Source organism: Ovis aries, chromosome 18, assembly GCF_016772045.2.
Source record: "Ovis aries strain OAR_USU_Benz2616 breed Rambouillet chromosome 18, ARS-UI_Ramb_v3.0, whole genome shotgun sequence".
Lineage (NCBI taxonomy): Eukaryota > Metazoa > Chordata > Mammalia > Artiodactyla > Bovidae > Ovis > Ovis aries.
Genome location: NC_056071.1, coordinates 28,785,419 through 28,807,944, shown reverse-complemented (window position 1 = coordinate 28,807,944; position 22,526 = coordinate 28,785,419). Strand labels below are relative to the sequence as shown.

The following is a 22,526-nucleotide window of genomic DNA, read 5'->3' as shown; positions in this document are numbered from 1 at the left end:
CCCATCCATTCCTGCTTTTGAGGTTTTTTTTTTAAATAAGGAAGATTATCTTTTTTTTTTTCAAGTATTTATTGGGCTGCATCAAGTCTTAGTTGCAACACGCGGGATCTTTCACTGCAGCGCACAGACTCTGATTGTGGTGCCCAGCTTAGTTGCTCCCTGATGTGGGATCTTATTTCCCTGACCAGGGACTGAACGGCGTCCCCTGCATTGCGAGGTGGCTTTTTAACCACTGGGCCACCAGAGAAGTCCCTACTTTTGAGTTTTGAGGCTATTTTAGATGTTCTGGATACAAGTCCTTTGTTGGATATGTGATTGGCAATATAAAGGGCTTCTTGCCAGGACAAGGCGAATGCTCTAAATGGGGGCCTGACAGTAAGTCCCAATTCTTACAAACATTTTCGGAGTCTTGTAAAATGTTTGTCTTGTAAAATGTTAGTCTTGTAAAATGTTTCCTTTGGTTCGGTTTTAATGTGGGTAGGTGGACCATTGTGGAAATAATAAAGGTGACTCACCTGTCCTGTGCTAAAGGGACTGCTAGCAAGCCTGCAGCTACCCCACCGCACTCCCAGTGGGTAGACAGCCCAAGGGACCCTAGGGCAGTCTTGATCACACAACCATCCTGGAGCACTCAGGGGTGCAGATGGGCCGGTGGGCAGTGTGGATTTAGGAGGGTTCCCGAGCAGGAAAGCACACTGCTCTCTATGCTGGTTCCATCTCCACACCTCATTTTTGTTATTTCTTTCTCTTGTTTTACTTTTTCATCAAGGGACATTGTAAACATATTTATTCAATAGTAGAATAGCATAACAAACCCCCAGCTCAGGGCCAATACTGTTTCAACGGACTCACACCCTCTCCCTCGTGGTAAACTATAAGGATTCTTAAAAAACACAATTAACCATTATCACTTCTAAAATATTGAACAATTACTTAATAGTGTCAAAATTCAAAATTCTGAGCCCTCGTCTTGAAGGTATGTTACAGTCTTCCAGGCAGACAGATGATTGTCCGTTTAGCCCAGTAGTCCCCAACCCCGGGGATGGGGGAAACCGACACTCACCCAGGAAGCCCGGGGACAGAGATGCGGTCCCTATTCCCCGTGGTCGGTCAAGACCTGCTCCGATTGGCCCGGCGCGGAGCCGTCTGTCCGTGGGCGGCACCGACCACAGAGCGAGGGGAGAGAGCGCTCAGCACAGCGCACTGGCGCCCGCGGATCCGCCTTCCAGGAGCGAGCGCACCTTTCTCGGGTTAGCGGCTCCGGAACCGCGCGGGGCCGCGGGGCCGCGCCGAGCCTGCGGGTGGGGCAGCCGGGGCTCAGCGCGCCGGGCCCGGGTCCGACGCCGAGCGGGGCGGCTGCGCTGCGCGCCTGGCCGCGGGAGCCTGTCTTCGCCACCGCCCCGCCGGCTCCGGATTCTTCGGCTCCGCTCCGCCCAGCCCGCCCCCCGCCCCGTCCACGCGGAGCCTCCGGCCGCGGCCCGACCCGCGATGGGCGCCCACCCGCGCGGTGTTCGCCCCGCGAAGCTCTCGCCGCTCCCGGCTGCGCCGCTCCTGCTTCTGCTTCTGCTGCCAGGTACGGGCGCGGGGCAGCGGAGACCCGGAGGACCGAGCCGGGACCCAGGGTCCGGGGGGGTTGCGGCCCCGAGCGCAGCGCGGAGAGGCAGGGGCAAGGGCGTCGTGGCCGGGGCCCCGCACCCTGCGTGGTCTGGCTCCGACCCGGCGGCGAGGTGGGTGGGTGCGTGCGTGCGAGTTTCGCCCTCGAATCCCCCATTCTTGAGAGTCTTCCGGGCGCTGGCCCAAGGCGCGGGGAGGCCCGCACCGGGGGCTGCCCTCCCCAGCCCGGGGCTACAGATTCGAGTCCCAGCCCTGCCTGTCGTCCTGCTTGGCGCACTGGCGCGCCCAGGCCGCGGGTTCCACTGTCCGCATCCCGCCCACCTCCTCGTTTTACGAATAGATGGGGAAGCTGAGGGCTAAAGGCTTGACCGAGGCCACCTGGGGCAGAGGGGAGTCGTTTGGGGCGCCAGCCTCTCCTCTTTGTCCTCGCCTCTCAGGCGCTGCTGGCGCCTCCCCGCCTTCCGCCCGGTTTCTTAGAGGAGCCTGTTAGGGAAATGCCGGCCCAGACCCGACGACGCCAGAAAACTTTTTGAGTGTCCTGCGAGGGGTGGTAGATACGAGGGGGCGAGGGGTTTGGCAGGGCTGACGGCGGTCCCTGCAGCTGGGCTGGACGTCGGCTGGGAGACCGCGTTGTGAGCATGCACTCAGAACGCTGATCCTGCCTTCCGGAGCTGAGGCCCCCACTACACAGAGCGCCGGCCGCTCCACACGGAGCTCCTGACTGTGGCCCCGTCTTTATCTGCGGGGCGGACGGGGGAGGGCAGTCAGAATCCCTGGAGAAGTTGAATTGAACTTCAACAAGAATTCCCCTCATCCCCTCCCCAGATTTCTCCCAGATCTGTAAGTGAGAAGCAAAAGACAGCTGACTCAGAATGCCTGGGGTGTGGCCTATAAACAAAGGAGATCCCCAGGGGTTTCGGAGAGAGAAGGGCCTTTGATCAAGATGTGAAGACATCGTTAACAGGGACTGTGGGTCACACTCTGAGATCATGGGAGCCATGTAGGCACCCGGCTTCTAAGAGGTTTGGTGGCCAAACCCCTGCAAGGTCCTGGGTGGGAAGAAGGAGAGTCCCAGTCCTGGGCTGCAGTCTCCCTCTGACCCTGGGGTGCCCCTGCCTTGGGAGTGGACTGGTCATCTCTCCGTTGTGGCTGTGTCCTGGCAGTCTGCACTTGTATCACCCCTGCCCTGTAGTAACAAAGATAGTCATGATGGTTCTTGAGCTCTCACCACATGCCAGCAACGGACAGGTTACACCACTTGCCTAAGTTCACACCACTGCCAGGCAGTCTGTCAGGATTTGCATCAGATCTATCCAAATTCAGAGCCTATGCTTGTAACCACTGTGCTTCTCATTGAAGGTGTGTGATCTGATGGAATCCCTTCTGTCTTGGGCCTCAGTTTTCTAGTCTGTAAACTTGAAGGCTCAGGACTAGTCTGAAAGTCTGGAGTTCCAGAGAGTACCCCCAGCAGGTGGAGGGGGGCTGTGGGTATGTGATGTTCCTGGGGAGGGGGAAAGTGATGACTACCCCAGGGTCTGACAGGGCTACTTCCCTCAGTGGCCAGCACCTCCGACGCCGAGCATCGCCTGTTTGAGCGACTGTTTGAAGATTACAACGAGATCATCCGGCCAGTGGCCAATGTGTCTGATCCGGTCATCATCCAGTTTGAGGTGTCCATGTCTCAGCTGGTGAAGGTGGTAGGTGTCAGAGCCACAAGCCGTGGCCGTGGGGGATGGAGCTTCTGGAAGAGCCTTTCCCAGAACCAGCCTTGTTTTTGTAATTCACCGTCTACTTTAATCTCTCTTTCTAGGATGAAGTAAACCAGATCATGGAGACTAACCTGTGGCTCAAGCAAGTAAGTGACCAGACCCTGAGCACTGCTGCCCCCTGGTGGTGACTATTTTATTTGCTATCCCTGAACGAGAACAAAGGGCCTAGATGGGGGCCTAGATTGGGGTCCACTGACTAGCTGGTCTGTCTCTTCTGGGGCTTGGGGTCACATGTAGGGCCCTACACCCTCCTGGAAGGACTGCAGGGTCCAGCCCCTCAAGTCACAGACAATAGACTGAAGCCTGGAAAGAGAGAGAGACCCTGCCCCGCCCCACATGCTCACACAAAATGGCGCAGACCCAGGCCTGGAGCCCTGACCTCTGACTCTAGGGTGCTGCCTGAGACACCTCTTTCCCTTCCTCTTGCTAAAAACTCATGCTTAAGTCAGAATCATATACCATTGTAGTTGCGAGGGTGGGAGCTGGGGTTCTGGATTTTCTTGTTCAGATTGAGACCAAAGAAATCAGCTCCCACATGTCCTCCCCAGGGAGCTCTGTGCAGACGTGGACAGATAACTCACTGACCTAAGGCTAACTGGCCACTCAGCTCAGCATCCTTCCTTCCCAGGAGGCTGGGCATGGTGCCCACGGAGCGCTCTGTGGCACTGATGCCCCTTGACCACAGCCTAAGGTCCTTTCTCTCCTTAGGACTCAGGACTCAGCTCAGGACTCAGCTCTCCCAGCCTCTGCACCCAGATACTTCTTGGGTCCTGGTGGGATTATGGTTCCCTCCCCAGAACCCTTCAGAGGCCAACGCTGCTCAACTTGGAGATAGAAAGGGGGTTTTGTGTGACATTAGCACTCTGTTATTAGGGCTTCCTGGCATATCTGAGCCATTTCAGGAATGTAAACAGCAGGCGCATAAGGCAGGGACCTGGACCTAGCCCTGGAAGTGACTGGAGAAAGCCCTAATGGTCCTAATTGATTGTTGGGGGCTGGGCTTGCCCCAAGCATGGAGGCAGCGGCTCCCGGCAGCCAGCACCAGCCGAGTGCTATCCCCGTGACTAGCACCCACAGGAGGAACTGGGCCAGTGTGGTCTTCATCACAGACATGGCTCTGTGACGTGTGGCAGAGGTGGGAGGTCACCAAGATGGGTGGTGTCAAGAGAAGTAAAACCACGCTGGTCCTTCTCCGCCTCCTCCCCCCAGATCTGGAACGACTACAAGCTGAAGTGGAACCCGTCCGACTATGATGGGGCTGAGTTCATGCGCGTCCCTGCGCAGAAGATCTGGAAGCCAGACATTGTACTGTACAACAAGTAAGGTGCCAGGTGGCCCCCACCCTCCCGGGGCTGTCAGCCTAGACCTGGGTCCTTGGCTTTCTGTGCTTTACAGCCTAGGTGTCCTGAGACCTTTGCCAAGAGGGCTTCATTCATCTGATTCATTCCACAGGTGTTTATTGAGCATCTACTATATGCCAGGTGTTATGTGGTGCCTGAGAGACCTCTTCCCTTTCCTCATGCTAAAAACTCATCTTTAAGTCAGAATCATATGCTGTTGTTGTTGAGATAAGGTGGCACAAAACATTAATAACCACCACTCCCCTTGCCTCTAGGAGTTTGCCAGACATCAGGGAAACCAGACATGAGTTACAATATCAAAACATACAATGAGAGAGAGGAAGGGCAAAGAAGGAAATACATGGGAGTGGGCGTTGGTCACCAAGGCAGGAGCTTTACCTTCCTGAAAGTCAGGTCCCATCAGGTCCTATGGTTAGGCCACAGGAAAGCTTCATTCTTCTACTCACCTAACAGATGCTCCCCTCCCAGCCTGATGCTGTACCTACGCCTTTGCCCACCAGCAGCAGGAAGCCCTGCTTCTTTCTCACTTTCAAAGGTTCTTTTCCTGCTGGTCTGAACCTGTGCATCCTGGCACCTCCAAAACCAGCCTCTCTACATGCAAACCTGACACTTGACGCATTTAACCTCTGTTGTTGCTGCTGCTGCTGCTAAGTCGCTTTAGTCGTGTCCGACTCTGTACGACCCCATAGACCGCAGCCCACCAGGCTCCACCGTCCCTGGGATTCTCCAGGCAAGAACACCGAAGTGGGTTGCCATTTCCTTCTCCAGTGCGTGAAAGTGAAGTCTCTCAATCGTGTCCAACTCTTAGCGACCCCGTGGACCGCAGCCTACCAGACTCCTCCATCCATGGGATTTTCCAGGCAAGAGTACTGGAGTGGGGTGCCATTGCCTTCTCCGTTAACCTCTGTTAGACACACATAATTTTAATGGATATTTTACAGTATGTACTAGTTTATTCTCTGGGTATTGCAAAACTTCATGTTTGCACCTGTGCTTGATCTCTGGAGTTATAGTGTCTTGAAAAAACACAATGAACAGTTTTCAGCAAAACACTTGATATAAAATTAGTCGAATCTGATTTTAAAGTGTTCTGTGTTTAGGTTTGTCTGGCATATTAGTACAAATTAATATGTTTTACTATTAGTATTGGGACTAGAGGAGCTGCATCCCACTTTCTAGTCATGGGCTAAAAGAACTAAAAGGAGTCCTTTACCCATTCCAAAGATGGTCCATGTTTTATTTATTGCTTTCCCAAGAAAAGACAGCATTCATGTTTCTTTCATGCAACTTGTAAATTGGCCCTTAAAGAACTGTGACAGGGGATAAATTAACTGGTTTGCAGGATGTGAGCCATCCTACAAATCTCCTGGCCCAGAGGCTGTTAGGGAGCTGGACAGGGTGGTGAGAATTTTTCCTGAGATAGGATTAAAGTGGGCACAGCTTTTAATCTTATGATTTGAAAGTCATAGCTGTTTTCTTGCTGGCAATCTTGGGTGAACAGCTGGGGTGCTTTAGGGATGTGTGCTTTGAACAATAATGATAGATATAGTGAAATGTTTCAAATCCGATGTGGAGAGAAGCAAATATCAAAAGGAATTTCCTTGGAATCTGAAGCTGAAAATAACATTTAGAGAAAATCATCCAGCTCCTTTCTCCTAACTAAAACTTCAGTTTCTCTAAACCTCAGGTGAAAGTTTCATCTCAACACACTAGAAACACCTTTTATCTTCTTATGCCAGTTTCTCCTATGGTTTTTTGTTTTCTGAAGTTCGTTCTCTAGTAGAATCCTCAAAGTGTTCATGGACACAATATACCCTAAGTTCTCACATGTTCATAACTCACAGTACCCTTTTTAGGTAATACTTTTGTCATTTTGCTGATATAAAATCCTTGGTTCACATTTTCCTTCCATGAAAATCTTAAAAATGCTGACTCGTATTCTGGTATGAAGTATTGCTGTCAAAAACTATTGCCAATCAAATTTTCTTTTTCTTGTATAATCTGGTGACTCTGGGGAGAGAAAAGGGACTCTATTAATAAGTATGCCTGGGCAACAGAAATAAACCAGGGCTGTTCTTTTTCTTGGGTAACCCAAAGATATTTTTCATTTATCTTTAAAATCTAGTTGTTTTACTCTGTATCATATACATAATAAGACTTCTTTTATTCCAGTAAATTTTTTGTGAATTAGAGTTTTTAAGATTTGTTCTGTTCTATTGCTTTCTTTCTATTGCTGTTCTATCTCTCCAAGAACTCCTTTTTCACATAAATTACAACTTCTTTACCTATATTCTCTGTTATTTTCTCTCAAATTCTTTTTGTCTCTTTTTGATTTACGTTTTTTCTCCTTTCTTTTTTTTATTTCAATCACTATACTTTCCATGGTGTCTGCTTGTTGTTATGTTTTAATCTTTATTTCTAAAATGATTAAAAATTTTTTTTTTCCTGTTCTTTCCTACGTTTTGTCAGTTCTTTATTGAACTCCTGTCACTTCGCCAAATTCTTACCTTTTCTGTCTCTAATTTATGCTGCTCTTTCAAAGTCTCTGAAGGTTGCTCTTTTAGGTTAATTTACAATGTCAGATTATCAGTTTCATCTGTTCTGTGGCTATATTTTTCTGTTGCTTGCATGTTATTCAGTTACTTTTCATATTTTTCTTACAGTATATTGATATGGGGTCCAATCTATCCTCCTCTGTTGTTTTTGTTTCAGCCTTTGTGGGTAAGAGCGCAACTCTGTGTTGCCCGCTTGGGGGTTCCCTCCTCCAGTCATCCCCTCTGTGTAGTCCCCTCTGTGTAGCTCTGTGTAGGGACTTCCCTGGTGGTCCAGTGGCTAAGACTCTGCATTCTCAACGCAGGGGGCCTGAGTTCGATCCCTGGTCAGGGAACTAGATCCCACATGCCACAATCATGAGTTCACATGCTGCAACTAAAGATCCTGTGTGCCACAGCTAAGACCTGGTGCAGCCAAATAAGTTAATAATTAAATATTTTTTAAAAAATAACTCTCTTAAAAATTCCCCATGTAGCCACCTCCACAGCCTAAGAGCTGCCACTTCTAGATGGCTGCTGCTTTAGCTTCTGAACCATCTTCTCACCCCCAGTTTCCTGCCCTCTTCAATCTGAATCCTACCCGATGAAGCTGTTTTTCTGGGTGGGTCTCTGTCCTTCTGCAAGGCAGTTGGGGTGGGGCATGTTTTTCTGAGATCAAAAGGCCGTACTGGTCCGGACTCCTCTGCAGATCTCCATGGGCCCATCATTTTGTCTTCTCCCACAAACTGGAACCGGTGGCACCCTGCCTGACCCACTGTTCCCCTTGCTAAGGCTGCAGTACAGAGCGGGGTGCTCTCCTTTTTAATGAGACGAGCTAGCATTGATTAAAATGCATTTATTTATTCTTGGCTGCACTGTGTCTTCATTGCTGTGCCCGGGCTTCCTCTAGTTGCAGCGAGTGGCAGCCAGTCTCCAGTGGCAGGACACAGGCTTCTCGGTGTAGGGCTTCTTTTGTTGCGGGGCACAGGCTGTGGGGTGCTTGGGCTTTGGTAGTTGAGGGTCGTGGGCTCAGTAGCTGTGGTGCACATGCCCAGTTGCCACCACCGCCGTGTAGAATCCTCCTGGGCCAGGGATCGAACCTGTGCCCCCTGCACTGGCAGACAGACTCTCAATCACTGGATCACTAGGAAAGTCTGGATCCCCTCTTTTGAGGACCAGATACTTCTTGGTGATTTCTGTCTGGGGCCCTCAGGACAGGAGAACTCCACTTCCCTTGGCCACCTCCACCGCAGCTGACCCTACCCGCAGCCCGTGCAGGTCCCGTTGGTGGCGGTATTTGACCCCACACTCTCACATCTGAGCTTCATAGGGTTCCACGTAACCTAGTTCTGTTGATGATGTGGGCAGTGTGATGAGTCCTCAAGTGTTCAAGGCTCTGCCACAAACTCTCTGTGGGACCCTGAGCAAGCACTCCTGCTCTCTGACCTTCAGTTTCCTCTTCAGTGAAATGAGGGACTTAGACTGGAGCAGGGATCATCAAGATTTTCTCTGAAAGACCAGGTAGTATTTTAGGCTTTGGAGGCCTTACAGCCTCTGTCACAGCGATATAGCCCTGTCCTTGTCACTTAATATTTGCAGACAATAGACCACAAATGGGTATGGGCGTGTGCACCAATAAAAATTTATTTACAGAAATAGGGGCGAAGCCAGTGGGCTGTAGCTTGCCAACTCCTGGACTAGTGCCTGGGCTCTGAAGGTCCATTGTGTTGATCCTGGATGCCTAAAGGAAAGTTGTTCCTGAGGCTTCTGCCTTCCCAGGGTCCTCTCAGCCCTCCATGGAGTGTAGGCCAGCCTCCCAGAGCTCCTCCCTGCCCCACGTGGTCAAGTCCACTTGGGACTGCGTGGGTCCCTACCCCCCCCCCCCACTTCTCATACCCCTCCTCCTTTCTTCCTGGGGTCAGGAATCATCTTCTTCTGGGGAATCGAGGGCCCAGTATGATAAAGTGGGGCTGAGAACATATAAACGCAGGGCACCTTTGGGACAGTCCAGCTGGAGTAAAGGGGTTAATGGATTTGACATCAAGTTCCACATGTAATGACTGTCCTGCTCAACAGAACATGTGAGGGTGGGAGGGCCAGAGACCAGCAAGGAGACAGGCCCCAGACACCTCCCTTCTGTCTTCATACAGTGATATCCGGTAACAACCAGACAGGATATCTCTAAATGTTTAGGTTTTTGGGCAAATTGGTATGGTAGTTGTTGCCTTAGGACATGTATGCCTTCAAATGCAGAACCCTAAGGAACCAGTCAAAGGCTGGCTGACCCAGGAAAACATCAAGAGCCTTCACTGGGCAAAGCCACTGTTTTGAGGACTGGCTGGCTTCACTTTCAGATGTGAGACTGGATAGGGTATTGAGTTGGTCGACAGAAAATCTTCCATTGCACAAGCCAGCTGATAAATGCCAGCAAGCCAACTCTAAGAATAATATCTATCTCTGCCTAGAAAGAAGTCAGGGTGGATGTAGCTAAGGGAGAAGGAGCATGGGGAGAACATGGGGAAGGATAGGGACACAGAAGGCAAAGGAACCTGCCGTGCTGGGTTTAAAAGACAAGGAATCAGAAAATGTGATTATTCTTTCTAGAACAGTGCAGGGAAGAAAGGGGGAGTGTGGTGAACCGGAGAACCAGAATCCAGAGTCAGAGCCTGGTAATAGACCCATCTAACAGGGCTCAGTTTAATGGGACTGGGCTCCCACGGTGGTCTCCACAGCCCTTGGAGGTCCAGGGTGTGGCTCAACATGCATGGGTATACACATATTGGGCACCCAATTGAGGACAGAAGGAGGCGGCATTGCAAGGACCAAACTATAGGGACCTGAACACCTGCCTCCAAACAACCAGGTTCATTAATTTCTTTTATTTTTTTAATTAAAGGAGAAAACTCCCTGGCATTTGGGAATAGCTTCCCCGGTGGCTCAGAGGTTAAAGCGTCCGCCTGCAATGCAGGAGACCTGGGTTCAATCTGTGGGTTAGGAAGATTCCCTGAAGAAGGAAATGGCAACCCACTCCAGTATTCCTGCCTGGAGAATCCCATGGACGGAGGAGCCTGGTTGGACTATAGTCCATGGGGTCGCAAAGAGTCAGACACGACTGAGCGACTTCACTTCATTGCAGTAAATATCAGGGCTTCCCAGGTGGCTCAGTGGGTAAAGAATCCACCTGTGATGCACGGGATGTGGGTTGGATCCCTGGGTTGGGAAGATCTCCTAGAGGAGGGCATGGCCACCCACTCCAGTATTCTTGCCTGGAGAATTCCATGGACAGAAGAGCCTGGCGGGCTACGGTGCATAGGGTGGCAGAGTGGAACACAGCTGAAGCGACTGAGCGTGCACACGCAGTCAGTTTCAAGTAGGGAGTCGTGTGGTGTGGAATGAGCCAGTGACACGGCCTGGGTGCGGGAGCAGGACGATGAGTGTGTCAGACTGTCTGTAGGCGGGGGGTCCTGGGCGGCCTCAGAATCTCCATTGGTAAATGGAATGGTGACCTGGGAGACTTTATAGCACTTTGAACGCTTATATTCTGCAGTTTTACAAGTCGCCACTTGCTGTTTGCCAGCTGGCAGTGTGAGAGGCTGGACTAGATGACGTGTGTGCCACACGCCTCCTGTTTGTTTTCACAGTGCTGTTGGAGATTTCCAAGTGGACGACAAAACCAAAGCTTTACTCAAGTACACGGGGGAAGTGACCTGGATCCCCCCAGCCATCTTTAAGAGCTCATGCAAAATCGACGTGACCTACTTCCCGTTTGATTACCAGAACTGCACCATGAAGTTCGGTTCCTGGTCCTACGACAAGGCAAAAATCGACCTGGTCCTGATCGGCTCCTCCATGAACCTCAAGGACTACTGGGAGAGTGGCGAGTGGGCCATCATCAAAGCCCCTGGTTACAAGCACGACATCAAGTACAACTGCTGCGAGGAGATCTACCAGGACATCACCTACTCGCTCTACATCCGGCGCCTGCCGCTGTTCTACACCATCAACCTCATCATCCCCTGCCTGCTCATCTCCTTCCTGACTGTGCTCGTCTTCTACCTGCCGTCCGACTGCGGTGAGAAGGTGACCCTCTGCATCTCGGTGCTCCTCTCCTTGACCGTGTTTCTCCTGGTGATCACTGAGACCATCCCGTCCACCTCACTGGTGATTCCTCTGATCGGCGAGTACCTGCTCTTCACCATGATCTTTGTAACCTTGTCCATCGTCATCACCGTCTTCGTGCTCAACGTGCACTACAGGACCCCGACCACCCACACGATGCCCACATGGGTGAAGACCATATTCTTGAACTTGCTTCCCAGGGTCATGTTCATGACCAGGCCAGCAAGCAACGAGGGTAACCCTCAGAGGCCAAGACCCTTCTATAACGCTGAGCTCTCAAACCTGAATTGCTTCAGCCGCATAGAGTCCAAGGGCTGCAAGGAAGGCTACCCCTGCCAGGACGGGCTGTGCGGCTACTGCCACCATCGCAGGGCAAAAATCTCCAATTTCAGTGCCAACCTCATGAGAAGCTCCAGTTCTGAATCTGTTGACGCCATGCTGTCCCTCTCTGCTCTGTCACCGGAAATCAAAGAAGCTATCCAAAGTGTCAAGTATATTGCTGAAAATATGAAAGCACAAAATGAAGCCAAAGAGGTAAGGCTGTGTCTGTTATTACTAATGCAGACATTTAGTAGTGAATTAGTCCTCATTCAACATTTATTGGTTCTTTGTGGACAAGGCTTAGGGTGGGGTTAAGGAATTAGACTGGCATCAGTGAGCTGTTTTCAGACCTGCTCTTCCATGTACCAGTTACATATCCTTGGATATGCTGCCTCACCTGTGTGAGCCTGTCTTGTCTTCTGTAAAACGGGATGATAAAGGTGCCTTGCATTTAGCTCGTGGGCTGCCAGCCTTTTAGGCCCTAGGAACTCCTAATGCCAAGAGAGAATGGATTAGGAGGTAGGCTGGAAGAGGGAGTGAGACCAGATGATCTCCAATTAGTATTGATTAGCTGAGCTGACATTTTAAACTTTACTGATTGCGTCCCCCCATCCCTCTGTAAGTGTAATTTACATAAGGTACACATGTCTTAAGTGTGCATCCAGTTCAGTGAATTATTACATGTATACTCATGGAACCATGATCTAGATAAAGACATAGAACATTGCCAGTGCCCCAGAAAGCTCCCTCGTGCCCCTCCCAGTCAGTACCCCACTCCCTCCCTCCTTAGTAACCACTGATCCTGGCCTCTTTTACGTTAATTTTACCTATTCTTTAAAAAGTTTTTAAACTTACTTGGCTGTACTAGCTCTTAGTTGTGGCATGCAGGATCTAGTTCCCTGACCAAGGATTGAACCCGGGCCCCCTGCCTTGGGGATGTGGAGTCTCAGTCACTGGACTATCAGGGAGGTCCCTGATTTTACCTGTTCTTGAACTTCATATAAGTGGCATTGCATAACCTCTTTCATATTTGACTTCTTTCTTTCAACAGAATGTACAAAACGTCTGAGGTTTATCCTTTGGGTTTGTTACTGCTGTGTAATATTCTGCAATAAGACAACACCGCCCTCTGTTTATTCATTCCATCTACAATTGTTGGATGTTTGGTTGTTTCCAGGTTGGGGCTATTGTGAATAAGGCGGCTCTAAATGTTCTTATACGTATCTTTGGGTGAATACATACATTCGTTTCTCCTGGATACACACCTAAGGATGGAACTGCTGGATCACTGCAGAGATGTATTTTCCACTTCAGTGGATACTGTCGGGTTTCCAAAATGTTTAAGCCGATTGACACACCCGCTGGCAATGTTTGAGAGTCCCCAGCTGCCGCCTATCCTCGCCAGTGGGGTGAACTGGCATCACTTGATGTTTTAATTAGCATGTCCTGGTTGAATAATGAATAGGTCTCCTTTTCATATGCTTATTGGCCATTTGGATATCTTCTTTTGTGAAATATCTATTCACACTCTTGCCCATGGTTTTTTCATTGGGTGGACTTCTATTTTCTCCAAAAATCTTATTTTAGAACTAGTGATAGGTATTAATGATGGGGAGGTTTTACACTCATGTGTTTGGCTGCTCCCACTCTGTTTACCCCCAAGGGTATTATGCTCTGCCTTAAGTTGCTTATTAGAAGAGAGCTAATTACTAGATAATTTCATCTCCTGATGCCCTGGAGGTAATTAATGTTGGTAGGGAATGTCTAGAGCCTCTTTTTCAGCTGTGAATGGCATATTAATGGGAGTGGATGAGACGGGAGGGAGACAGAGACAGCGGCCCTATCTCCTCACCCCACCCATCCGAGCAACTCTGTGCCCATCTTGTGACTGTTACAATGCACAGCCTCCCGATGATGTCAGAAATTTAGCCAAAAGGTCAGGCCTGCCTTCAGATTCTGTTGAAGCAATTGTTGGACATTGAGTATATGATTAGTGAAAATCTCTCGCTGGTCTAACACTAATCACTTTTGCAGATACTCTCTAACATTTATCTACTTTTAAAATCATCACTTCTTTGAGTGATAGTTGGGTGGACCTCTATTTCCTCCAAAAATCTTATGTTAGAAATAGTGATAGGTATTAATGATGGGGAAGCTTTACACTTACGTGTCTGGCTGCTCCCAACTAGAGGCACGTGGTTTGTCTCAAGAGGCAGCCACTGCTCACCTCTGGTCATCTGGCGATATGGTCCCATTGTTTTTCCAGAGAATGCAGAAATCTGGACCCCAGGGCAGTGGGTTGCTACCTGTTTGTGAGCAGGTGTTAGAATAAAGATGCCTACTCAGTGCTCTGGGGAGTTGGGCTATCCGAAGGATTCCTTTTTCTGTCTTACTCTGTGACTGACAAGCTGCTGTGTACATAGTTTCCCAGAGATGTTTTAGTTTCCTAATTCCCCGGCTCCAACTTGGCTGATTTTAACTGTCCTGACCTCCTAGGAATTCAGACCAAACAGGCCCAGTTCTCCCAGAGCCATCTCGTGAGGGTGCTGGGAGCCCGTGAATGACTGTCCCTGGACACACCAGGTCCCAAAGGGACAGGAGTGTCACCGTGTCCCCTGCCTTGGCTCTTCTCGAGCTGTGTTGGTGACCCTTACTTGCTCACACCTGTGAGGAGTTTAACCCTCTAAATTCAGAGTTAAGGTAGGATTGGGTTACAAATTAGAAAACTAGTTAGGGAGCTTGTGGTGTCATGTTAATACTTTCGTTTGACGGTTTTGACAGCTGATCCTTCAAGACTGGTTCCACTGCATGAGTTGCTCTTGAGGTCTTGGAGGTGTGCACAGATCAGAGCCAAGATCTTCTGAGCTAATAAGCCTGAGACAACTTGTTTGGTTGAGATATAGATACAGAGATGTATCTATAGATGTATGTATATGCTATTTCATTTATTCCAACCAGAGTCTGACTTTTGATCAATGATTTATTTATATGTATTGTAATTACTGTTTTCCGAGGGTTAAATTTCAGCCATCTTATTTCATGTTTCCCATCTACTTTTTTTCTTTTGCCTCAGTTCTTGTTGTGCTTTAGAAACGTTAAATTTCTTGTGCTGATTGAAAGCCATGTGCTCTCTTTTTATTCTTCTGTTACCTTGTCCCCCAAGATCTCCTCCTCATCCCTTTCACTCCGCTGTGGTGGTTTCATCTTTGATGTGGGGAGTGAGGAGGGAAGTCTCAGGCCCCGCCAGTCAGTGGGCACCTTCTCTGCTCTCTTCCCAGCTCCACTTTGCTCACAGGCGGCCCCACCTGCCTCTCTGGGCCAGGAGTAGCAGGCTGGAAGGAGGCACAGGGTTGGGGGAGAGGAGCACAATCAGTCCCTCCCCAGTTCATCCTTCTAACAAGACCCTCCTCCTCCAGCCCCACGCTCATGCCCACACTCACCAAGCCACACCTGTCCGAGTTTCTGACCATCTTTACTGCAGTCTCCTTTCTGGGACATCTGCGGGGTTGGGCTGAGGGATGACACCAGGCGCTTGGGCCAGTTTACCATTCTGCCTAACACTCATCTACCTGTTCGTGCATCATTAGTGCCAAGGTTTCCAGAGAATAGCCAGTATCATTGTGCTGAAATACCCAGAGCTAGACACACAGTTAATTTTCACCTAGAGCTCTTTGCAGCACTATTTGTATTATGTGTAAGACCCGAGTTCACTCTTTCTTCCCCAGGCTAAAACATGTGAAATGCTGTCAGTGGGAGATTTATAATGCATCGTTTTAAAAATCAGCATTAATATCAATAGGTATTATTCATTAAGGACCCTGTGCCAGGCACACATTTCATTTAATCTTCATAACAATTCTCTGAAGTGGGCACTGTTCTTATCCCTGATTTGCCAATGAGGAAACTGAGGCTAAGTGAGGTCACATATTTGAACCAGATTCTCACACCTAGAAAGGAGCAGAGCTGGGAATTGTAACAAGTCTTGCTTTTTCCACCCCACTGCTTCCTAGAGCCTTAGGAGGTTTAGCCAGTAGTGGGGTTAGTAGGAATTACAGGGTCTATTTTATACTTGAAGCTTTTACAAACCAGTCTTAGGGATTTGAATAAAGTACCTTGTGGCAAATAGGGCATTATAGTTCTAATCCATTGACTTCTCAGTGTCATCGAGAGGACACACTGACTCAAGTTCATAATGATGAAATAAAATCTTGGTCTACCAGCCCCATCTCAGTCCACTTAATTAAATTACTAAATCGCATGCTGCCTCTTTATTATGTGATTATTTCTTAAAAAATCAGTTGATTCATGGGTTCTCTTTTTCTCAATTCAATTATGGTTTCCTTCCTTTCTGAGTTGTCTGGGAGTGTAATTAATGTGCAATTCTCCTTCCTATTTTAAGCCAAAATTGAAGCTCTATTATATACAATTTGACTTGCTCTTTCTTCCATCTTTTTCTTTATTGTCAGCAATTGTTTCTGACTTTGAACCTATCCTATACAGAATTCCATGATACTTTGGCCTTATAATTGAAGATGATAATTGGCTAGTTGGAGACAGGGGGGCTGTGTGAGAGAGAGTGATGAGGGGCTTGCCCTGGTGTGCTTGTTTATCTAAAACTGGATAAGAGCTAGTACTTTGAAATAATGGTAAATGATGTTGGACTGCATTAGCTATTCTAACAAGGGCCCAGAATCCTCCCACAGAAGTATAAGTCAAGTAACTGGTTTAACTAACTTTATAAATTAGAATTCAATGGGGGTGGGGGGGTGGGGGAAATGGGTTATGTATATATTAAGAAATGTCTTATTTATGGGAGTTCCCTGGTGGTCCAGTGGTTAAGGCTTTGCCTTCCAAGGCAGGGGGTGCAGGTTCGATCTCTGGTCAGGGACCTAAGACCCCACATGCCTCCCGGCCAGAAAACCAAAATATAAAACGGAAGAATATTGTAACAAATCCAATAAAAGGTTTAAAAATGGTTCCCATCAAAAAAAACCTTAAAAAAAAATTTCTGATTTTAAAGCATTTAATATGACAGATACTTTACTCCTGTTTCTCTAGTGCAGAGAGAAACACGAGAAGGGTAGATTTCCTCAGACTGCATTCATTAATTAGGGAAAAAAAGCTTTCTTGCATGTTGGCAGCAGAATGGTTTCTTCTCCTCCTGAAACCCATTTATTAAATATTTGGTATTGAAAATATGTTCAGTTTGCCTTTTCCTTCCTGCTTTTTCTTCTCGTGATTTTTGTTTTTGTCTTTCAGATTCAAGACGATTGGAAGTATGTTGCCATGGTGATTGATCGTATTTTTCTGTGGGTTTTCATCCTGGTGTGCATTTTAGGGACGGCAGGATTGTTTCTACAACCCTTGATGACCAGGGACGATGCGTAAGAACCAAACTATGTGTTATTTATGAGGTTATTCATGGGCGTTGAGGGAGAGGGGGCTTACTTTTTATTTTTTGCTGTGGTAAAGTACACTTAGCATAAAATTTATCATCTAAACCATGTTTAAGTACACAGTTCAGTGGTAAATATATTCACATTGTTATGTAACCATCACCACCATCCCACCCAACTCTAGACCATTTAAACAATCACTCCCCATTCTCCCCTCTCCCCAGCAACCACCGTAATACTTTGTCTTCATGATTTTGACTAAGCTAAGTACTTCATGTAAGTGCAATCATGCAGTATTTGTCTTTTTTGTGACTGGCCTGTTTCATGTTGCAGAATGTCCCTAAAGGTTCATCCATGGTGTAGCATATTGCAGAATTTCCTTACTTTTTAAGGTTAAATAATACTCAGCTGCAAGTATACACATTTAACTTGTCCATTTATCTGTTGATGGACACTTGGGTTGCTCCCAGATTTTACCTGTTGTGGATAATGCTGCTACGAATATGGGTGTACAAATCTCTCTTCTGTACCTTGCTTTCAGTTCTTTTAGGGATAAACCGAGAAGTGGAATTGTTTGATCATTTGTTAATTCTATTTTTAATGTTTTGAGGAACTGCCATTGTTTTCCACCAGGGCTATGCCATTTTACATTCCCATCAACAACGCACGAGTTTCTCTACGTTCTCATCGTACTTATCGTTTTGTTTTTTTTTTTTTTTTTTGACAATAGCAAACCTACAAGTTGTGAAGCGGTATCCCATTGGGGTTTTGATTTGCATTTCTCTAATTGTTAGTAATTTTGAGAATTCTTCATGTGTTTAGTGGCCATTCTTATGTCTTCTTTGGAGGAATGTCTCTTCAAGATCTTTGCCCATTTTTGAATTGGGTTGTTTTTTAAGTTTTAGGAGTTCTCTTTATATTCTGGATATTAATCCTGTATCAGATATATGATTTGCAGATATTTTCTCCCATTCTGTGGGTTGTCTTCATTACTGTTGATAGTATCTTCTGATGCACAAATTTTTAAAATTTTCAAGAAGTCCAGTTTGTCTGCTTTTTCATTTACCTGTGCTTTTTTTGTAATATCCAAGAAACTACTGCCAAATCTAATGTCATAAAGCATTTGTCCTGTTTTCTTCTGAGTGTAAATTCTTTTTTTTTTTTTGAAATTTGATTCTTTATTAGAACTCTTCAGATTCATATTTGCAAACCTTTAACAGGGAGTCGCGGGGACCAGGGAAACCAAAAATCAAAAATGCACACCATTCTTTTCTCAGCTTCTGCAGCAGAACAGGACTTAGGAGAACAGGGTTCCAGGAGGGGCTTTCACCTGGACCTTGCCTGGCTCTCTTGCTTCTGAGCGCAGAACGCCTTCAGAAACTGGTATCTGGATCCTGCGTAACTTTGAGGAAGCTCTGGGTTCCGGCTTCCCGGGCTGTGCCGGGGAACCGCTGGGTCCCAGTCTCCTGGACTTTCTTGGGTGACAACTGGGTTGCTGCCTGCTGGATTGCGCTGGGGGATCACTGGGTCTTACATATAAGCTTTTTCTTACTAGAGGTTCCTATCATCACACTACTGGCTTTGCTTTTGGCATTTCAAAGCTTACTTATTATTCCAGTTGTCTTGACTTTTGTTAAAAAAAAAAAAATTCACGCAAGAAAAATGTCCAGAGTATTATAGGTAAATGAACATTTAACCAGCCTTTGGATTAGGTAAAAAAATGTCAAAATATAATTCTTCTATAGTGATAAGTAGCATGCTGTGCTATGGACCATGTAAAAATGGACTAAATACAGAAACTGTAGGTTTTTTTTAGTGGTGGAGACATAGCTGGATGAGAAGGAGAAAACAACCTTGCTGTTCAGAAATGGGAAGAATTGTTTGGTTCAGTATCACAACAGATTTCCCAATGGTTTTCTTATTTAGCTCATGATCGCCTTGAAGTTTATATCATTTCAGCAAGACCTCACTACTATTATTTCTTACCATGCACTTCTTTTTTTTTTTTTTATCTTTTACTGTTTTTCAAGAGTCCTAGGACCATGCCCCCATTTTGGATGGCCTTATTTATCTTGCATAATTCTAAATGATTAAGAGAGATTATATCCAACCATTCCATGCTAAAGGAGATCAGTCCTGGGTGTTCATTGGAAGGGCTGATACTGAGGCTGAAACTCTAATACTTTGGCCACCTCATGAGAAGAGTCTCGACTCATTGGAAAAGACCCTGATGCTGGGAGGGATTGGGGGCAGGAGGAGAAGGGGACGACAGAGGGTGAGATGGCTGGACGGCATCACCGACTTGATGCATATGAGTTTGGGTGAACTCCGGGAGTTGGTGATGGACAGGGAGGCCTGGCGTGCGGCGATTCATGGGGTCGCAAAGAATCGGACACAACTGAGCTACTGAACTGAACTGAAGAGAGCTTATGCTTAGCCACGCATTCGTTGTTAATGAGTCTCCAAATGTTACCCACTGGTAACATTTGGGGCCAGATTAATTCTGTGTTGAGGAGCAGATCTATCCTGTACACTGTAGGATCTTTACCAGCACCCTGGCCCCTACCCACTAGATGCCAATAACATAACCCCATCCCTTGCCAGGTACAATGACCAAAAATGTCTCCAAGGATTTTTAAGTGTCCCCTCGAAGCAAAACTGCCCCTGGTTGAGAACCATTGCTTTAGATAAATTATTAAAGCGAGCATATCCCATACCCTACTTCTGAATCTGAGTACTGGCAAAAGATGATGATTTACAGAAACTGTTTTAATCTTCTCACTAGTCATTATGATGTTTTTCCTATGCAAAATAAAACTGACAAAATTGCAGCCCACCGTGACTCATGTTTCAGTAAGCCAAAACATGTAAATTTTTAAAGTAAGGCTTCCATGGTGGCTCAGCTGGTAAAGAATCCACCTGCAATGCAGGAGACCCGGTTCGATTCCTGGGTCAGGAATATCCACTGGAGAAGGGATAGGGTACCACTCCAGTATTCCTGGGCTTCCCTGGTGGCTCAGCTGGTAAAGAATCCACCTGCAGTGCAGGAGATCTGGGTTTGGGAAGATCCCCTGGAGAAGGGAAAGGCTACCCACTCCAGTATTCTGGAGTGGAGAATCCCATGGACTGTATAGTCAGTCCATGGGGTCGCAAAGAGTCGGACACAACTGAATGACTTTCACTTTTTAAAGTAAGAGTAGTGGAGATATAATAATAAGGATCGGGGATATTGACAAGCTGTGACAACCAACAGACTTATTTAAACTCATCAAATCAGGAGACTGTCACTCGTTAAATAGCATTAAACACCTGCCTACAATAAAATGCAAATTAGATAGGGTCCCCTCTGCCTTCCAAAGAGTGTTGACTTGAACACAGACCTGTTGCTTACTATAAATAAATAAGTTATCTGTTGTCTCAAGAGCTAAGAACTCTAAATTGAATGCAAGATTTCTATCAGTATTTTCTTCCTGGTCATAGCTGAATCAGGAAAATTTAGAGATGAAATTTTAACTTGTCCACCTGTGATATATGATACTATACTGAATAAGTAGTAATAGGCTAAGACTAGGCTAAGACTAGATTACGTCTGGGAGAAGGCAATGGCACCCCACTCCAGTACTCTTGCCTGGAAAAATCCCATGGATGGAGGAGCCTTGTAGGCTGCAGTCCATGGGGTCGCGAAGAGTCAGACACGATTGAGTGACTTCACTTTCACGTTTCACTTTCATGCATTGGAGAAGGAAATGGCAACCCACTCCAGTGTTCTTGCCTGGGGAATCCCAGGGACGGGGGAGCCTGATGGGCTGCCGTCTATGGGGTCGCACAGAGTCGGACACGACTGAAGCAACTTAGCAGCAGCAGCAGCAGATTACGTCTAAAGGCCCTCGCAACTCTAATATTCTACTACTGTACTGTAATTTTTGGAAGGAAAGAGGTAAAATTGAAACATCACAGGTATGTAACAATGGGCTTATACATAATTAGAATGTCACCTTTAATATTAGAAGATGGTTTTCTCACAGAACAATTCAGTAGTATACACAGACGTGTTCTTAAAATGGGATTCACTTAGTTGTAGTGAACACTTCTAAGGTTAAGGATCAAAAGATGCTACCAGAATTTATATAAAAGGTGGTCCTATTAATTGTGGAAAAAGTAGACAAGAGAACTGAAATAATGTTTGGGATATACTGTATTGCACGTCCATAGGAATTGTCTATTGTATGACCTCATAATGGAAGGTAAGCTGTAAAAATAGTTAATAACAATAATTGTTTAGTTTAAGCATCTACAAAATAAAGCAAGCCTTAAAGGAATTCCCAATTCCCATTTTTTATTTTTTAAAAATGCTGGTTATAAAAAAGCTGCATCATATTCAATCATTATCATACCAAGTAGCCAGCTTACTTAAAACAACAGTAGACTGTAGCTGTTATGCAGTAAATACAGGACAGAGCGAATTTTTAAATGTGTACCTTTACCAAATGAAATCAGTCTTCAAATACAACAGGATTTTCCAGCACAATCAAAGGATGAACTTCACTGCTGATTACAAAGAATTATTTGCCAGGATACAAACATTAGATTTTTATTAGTTCAGTTTAGATAATATTTTGTGCTATTATTTTTAGAAGATCAAATATTATTCACTCAGTTATTCAGTCATGCAGCTAAATATTTTAATGGGCAATCTATTGAGATAAACTGATGTTGGTTGCATCAAATTTTAAATACAGTTTACATTTTTGTAATTCATAGGTGCCATAAGAAATATGTGCCTTTTAACTAAATTCCTACTACAATCCCCTGGAAAGTGTCACTTATTTTCATTTCCAATATGAATTGGTACTATTATATTTGCCCATTTATAGATAACAGGAACAAAAAGCCCAAGAGATCCAACAACTGAAACCAGGAGAAAAGTCCACAGAAACATCCGATCAAGAACCTGGGCTATGAATTTCCAATCTTCAACAACCTGTACCAAAACAAACAAAAACAAAAACCAATGTTAAATAATTAAGACACAATTTGTAAATCTACACGGCAGCTTATAATACAAGTGGCTTATTTTCATAGATTTTTAATAAAATATAGTATTTGCATATCTTACAATACGCTTTTAAAATATTTTTAATTCTTACTATATATAGTTACTTCTATTAATTATTCTGGCCCAGGAGTGTTTAATTTTTAAAGACAATCCAGCCTGAAGTTAATCTCATGACAAATGAAAAGTTGGTTCAGAATAATATACATTCAACAGCTGTTAATCTTCTTCCTCGCCTCACTTGCTTTATTTAGTTCTGGATTTCCTAGGGACCATTTTAACCTAAGCTCATGAGTTCAGATCAAACCAGTCAATCCTAAAGGAAATCAACCCTGAATATTCATTGGAAGGACTGATGCTGA

At 46.2% G+C, this 22,526-nt stretch overlaps 2 protein-coding genes across 3 annotated transcripts in view; one reads left to right on the top strand and one right to left on the bottom strand.

The window, feature by feature from the left end:
• Window positions 1–1,461: 1,461 nt before the first annotated feature.
• On the top strand, window positions 1,462–21,430 carry CHRNA3 (cholinergic receptor nicotinic alpha 3 subunit). Its single transcript, XM_042235190.2, has 7 exons — window positions 1,462–1,573; window positions 3,172–3,311; window positions 3,425–3,469; window positions 4,593–4,702; window positions 10,917–11,928; window positions 16,975–17,099; window positions 18,389–21,430. The coding sequence occupies exons 1-7, from the start codon at window positions 1,489–1,491 to the stop codon at window positions 18,789–18,791; spliced, it is 1,920 nt and encodes a 639-aa protein (XP_042091124.1). The 5' UTR covers window positions 1,462–1,488; the 3' UTR covers window positions 18,792–21,430.
• The window catches only part of CHRNA5 (cholinergic receptor nicotinic alpha 5 subunit), a 26,525-nt gene continuing 25,429 nt past the window's right edge, over window positions 21,431–22,526 (bottom strand). Inside the window, exon 6 of one of the 2 annotated variants that reach the window (XM_027957153.3) lies at window positions 21,431–22,092. In XM_027957153.3, the coding sequence (XP_027812954.2) occupies window positions 21,931–22,092 (162 nt within the window). In that variant the 3' untranslated portion in view covers window positions 21,431–21,930. The remainder of the gene's footprint in view (window positions 22,093–22,526) is intronic. The other variant, XR_009597091.1, reaches the window with a different exon arrangement.

Excerpts from the sequence above, each read along its gene's own strand:
- CHRNA3 (XM_042235190.2), top strand. The coding sequence starts at position 1,489 with ATGGGCGCCCACCCGCGCGGTGTTCGCCCCGCGAAGCTCTCGCCGCTC. Across the intron at positions 3,312-3,424 it reads TGTCTCAGCTGGTGAAGGTG|GATGAAGTAAACCAGATCAT; the intron begins GTAGGTGTCAGA and ends CTCTCTTTCTAG. Across the intron at positions 4,703-10,916 it reads GACATTGTACTGTACAACAA|TGCTGTTGGAGATTTCCAAG; the intron begins GTAAGGTGCCAG and ends TTGTTTTCACAG.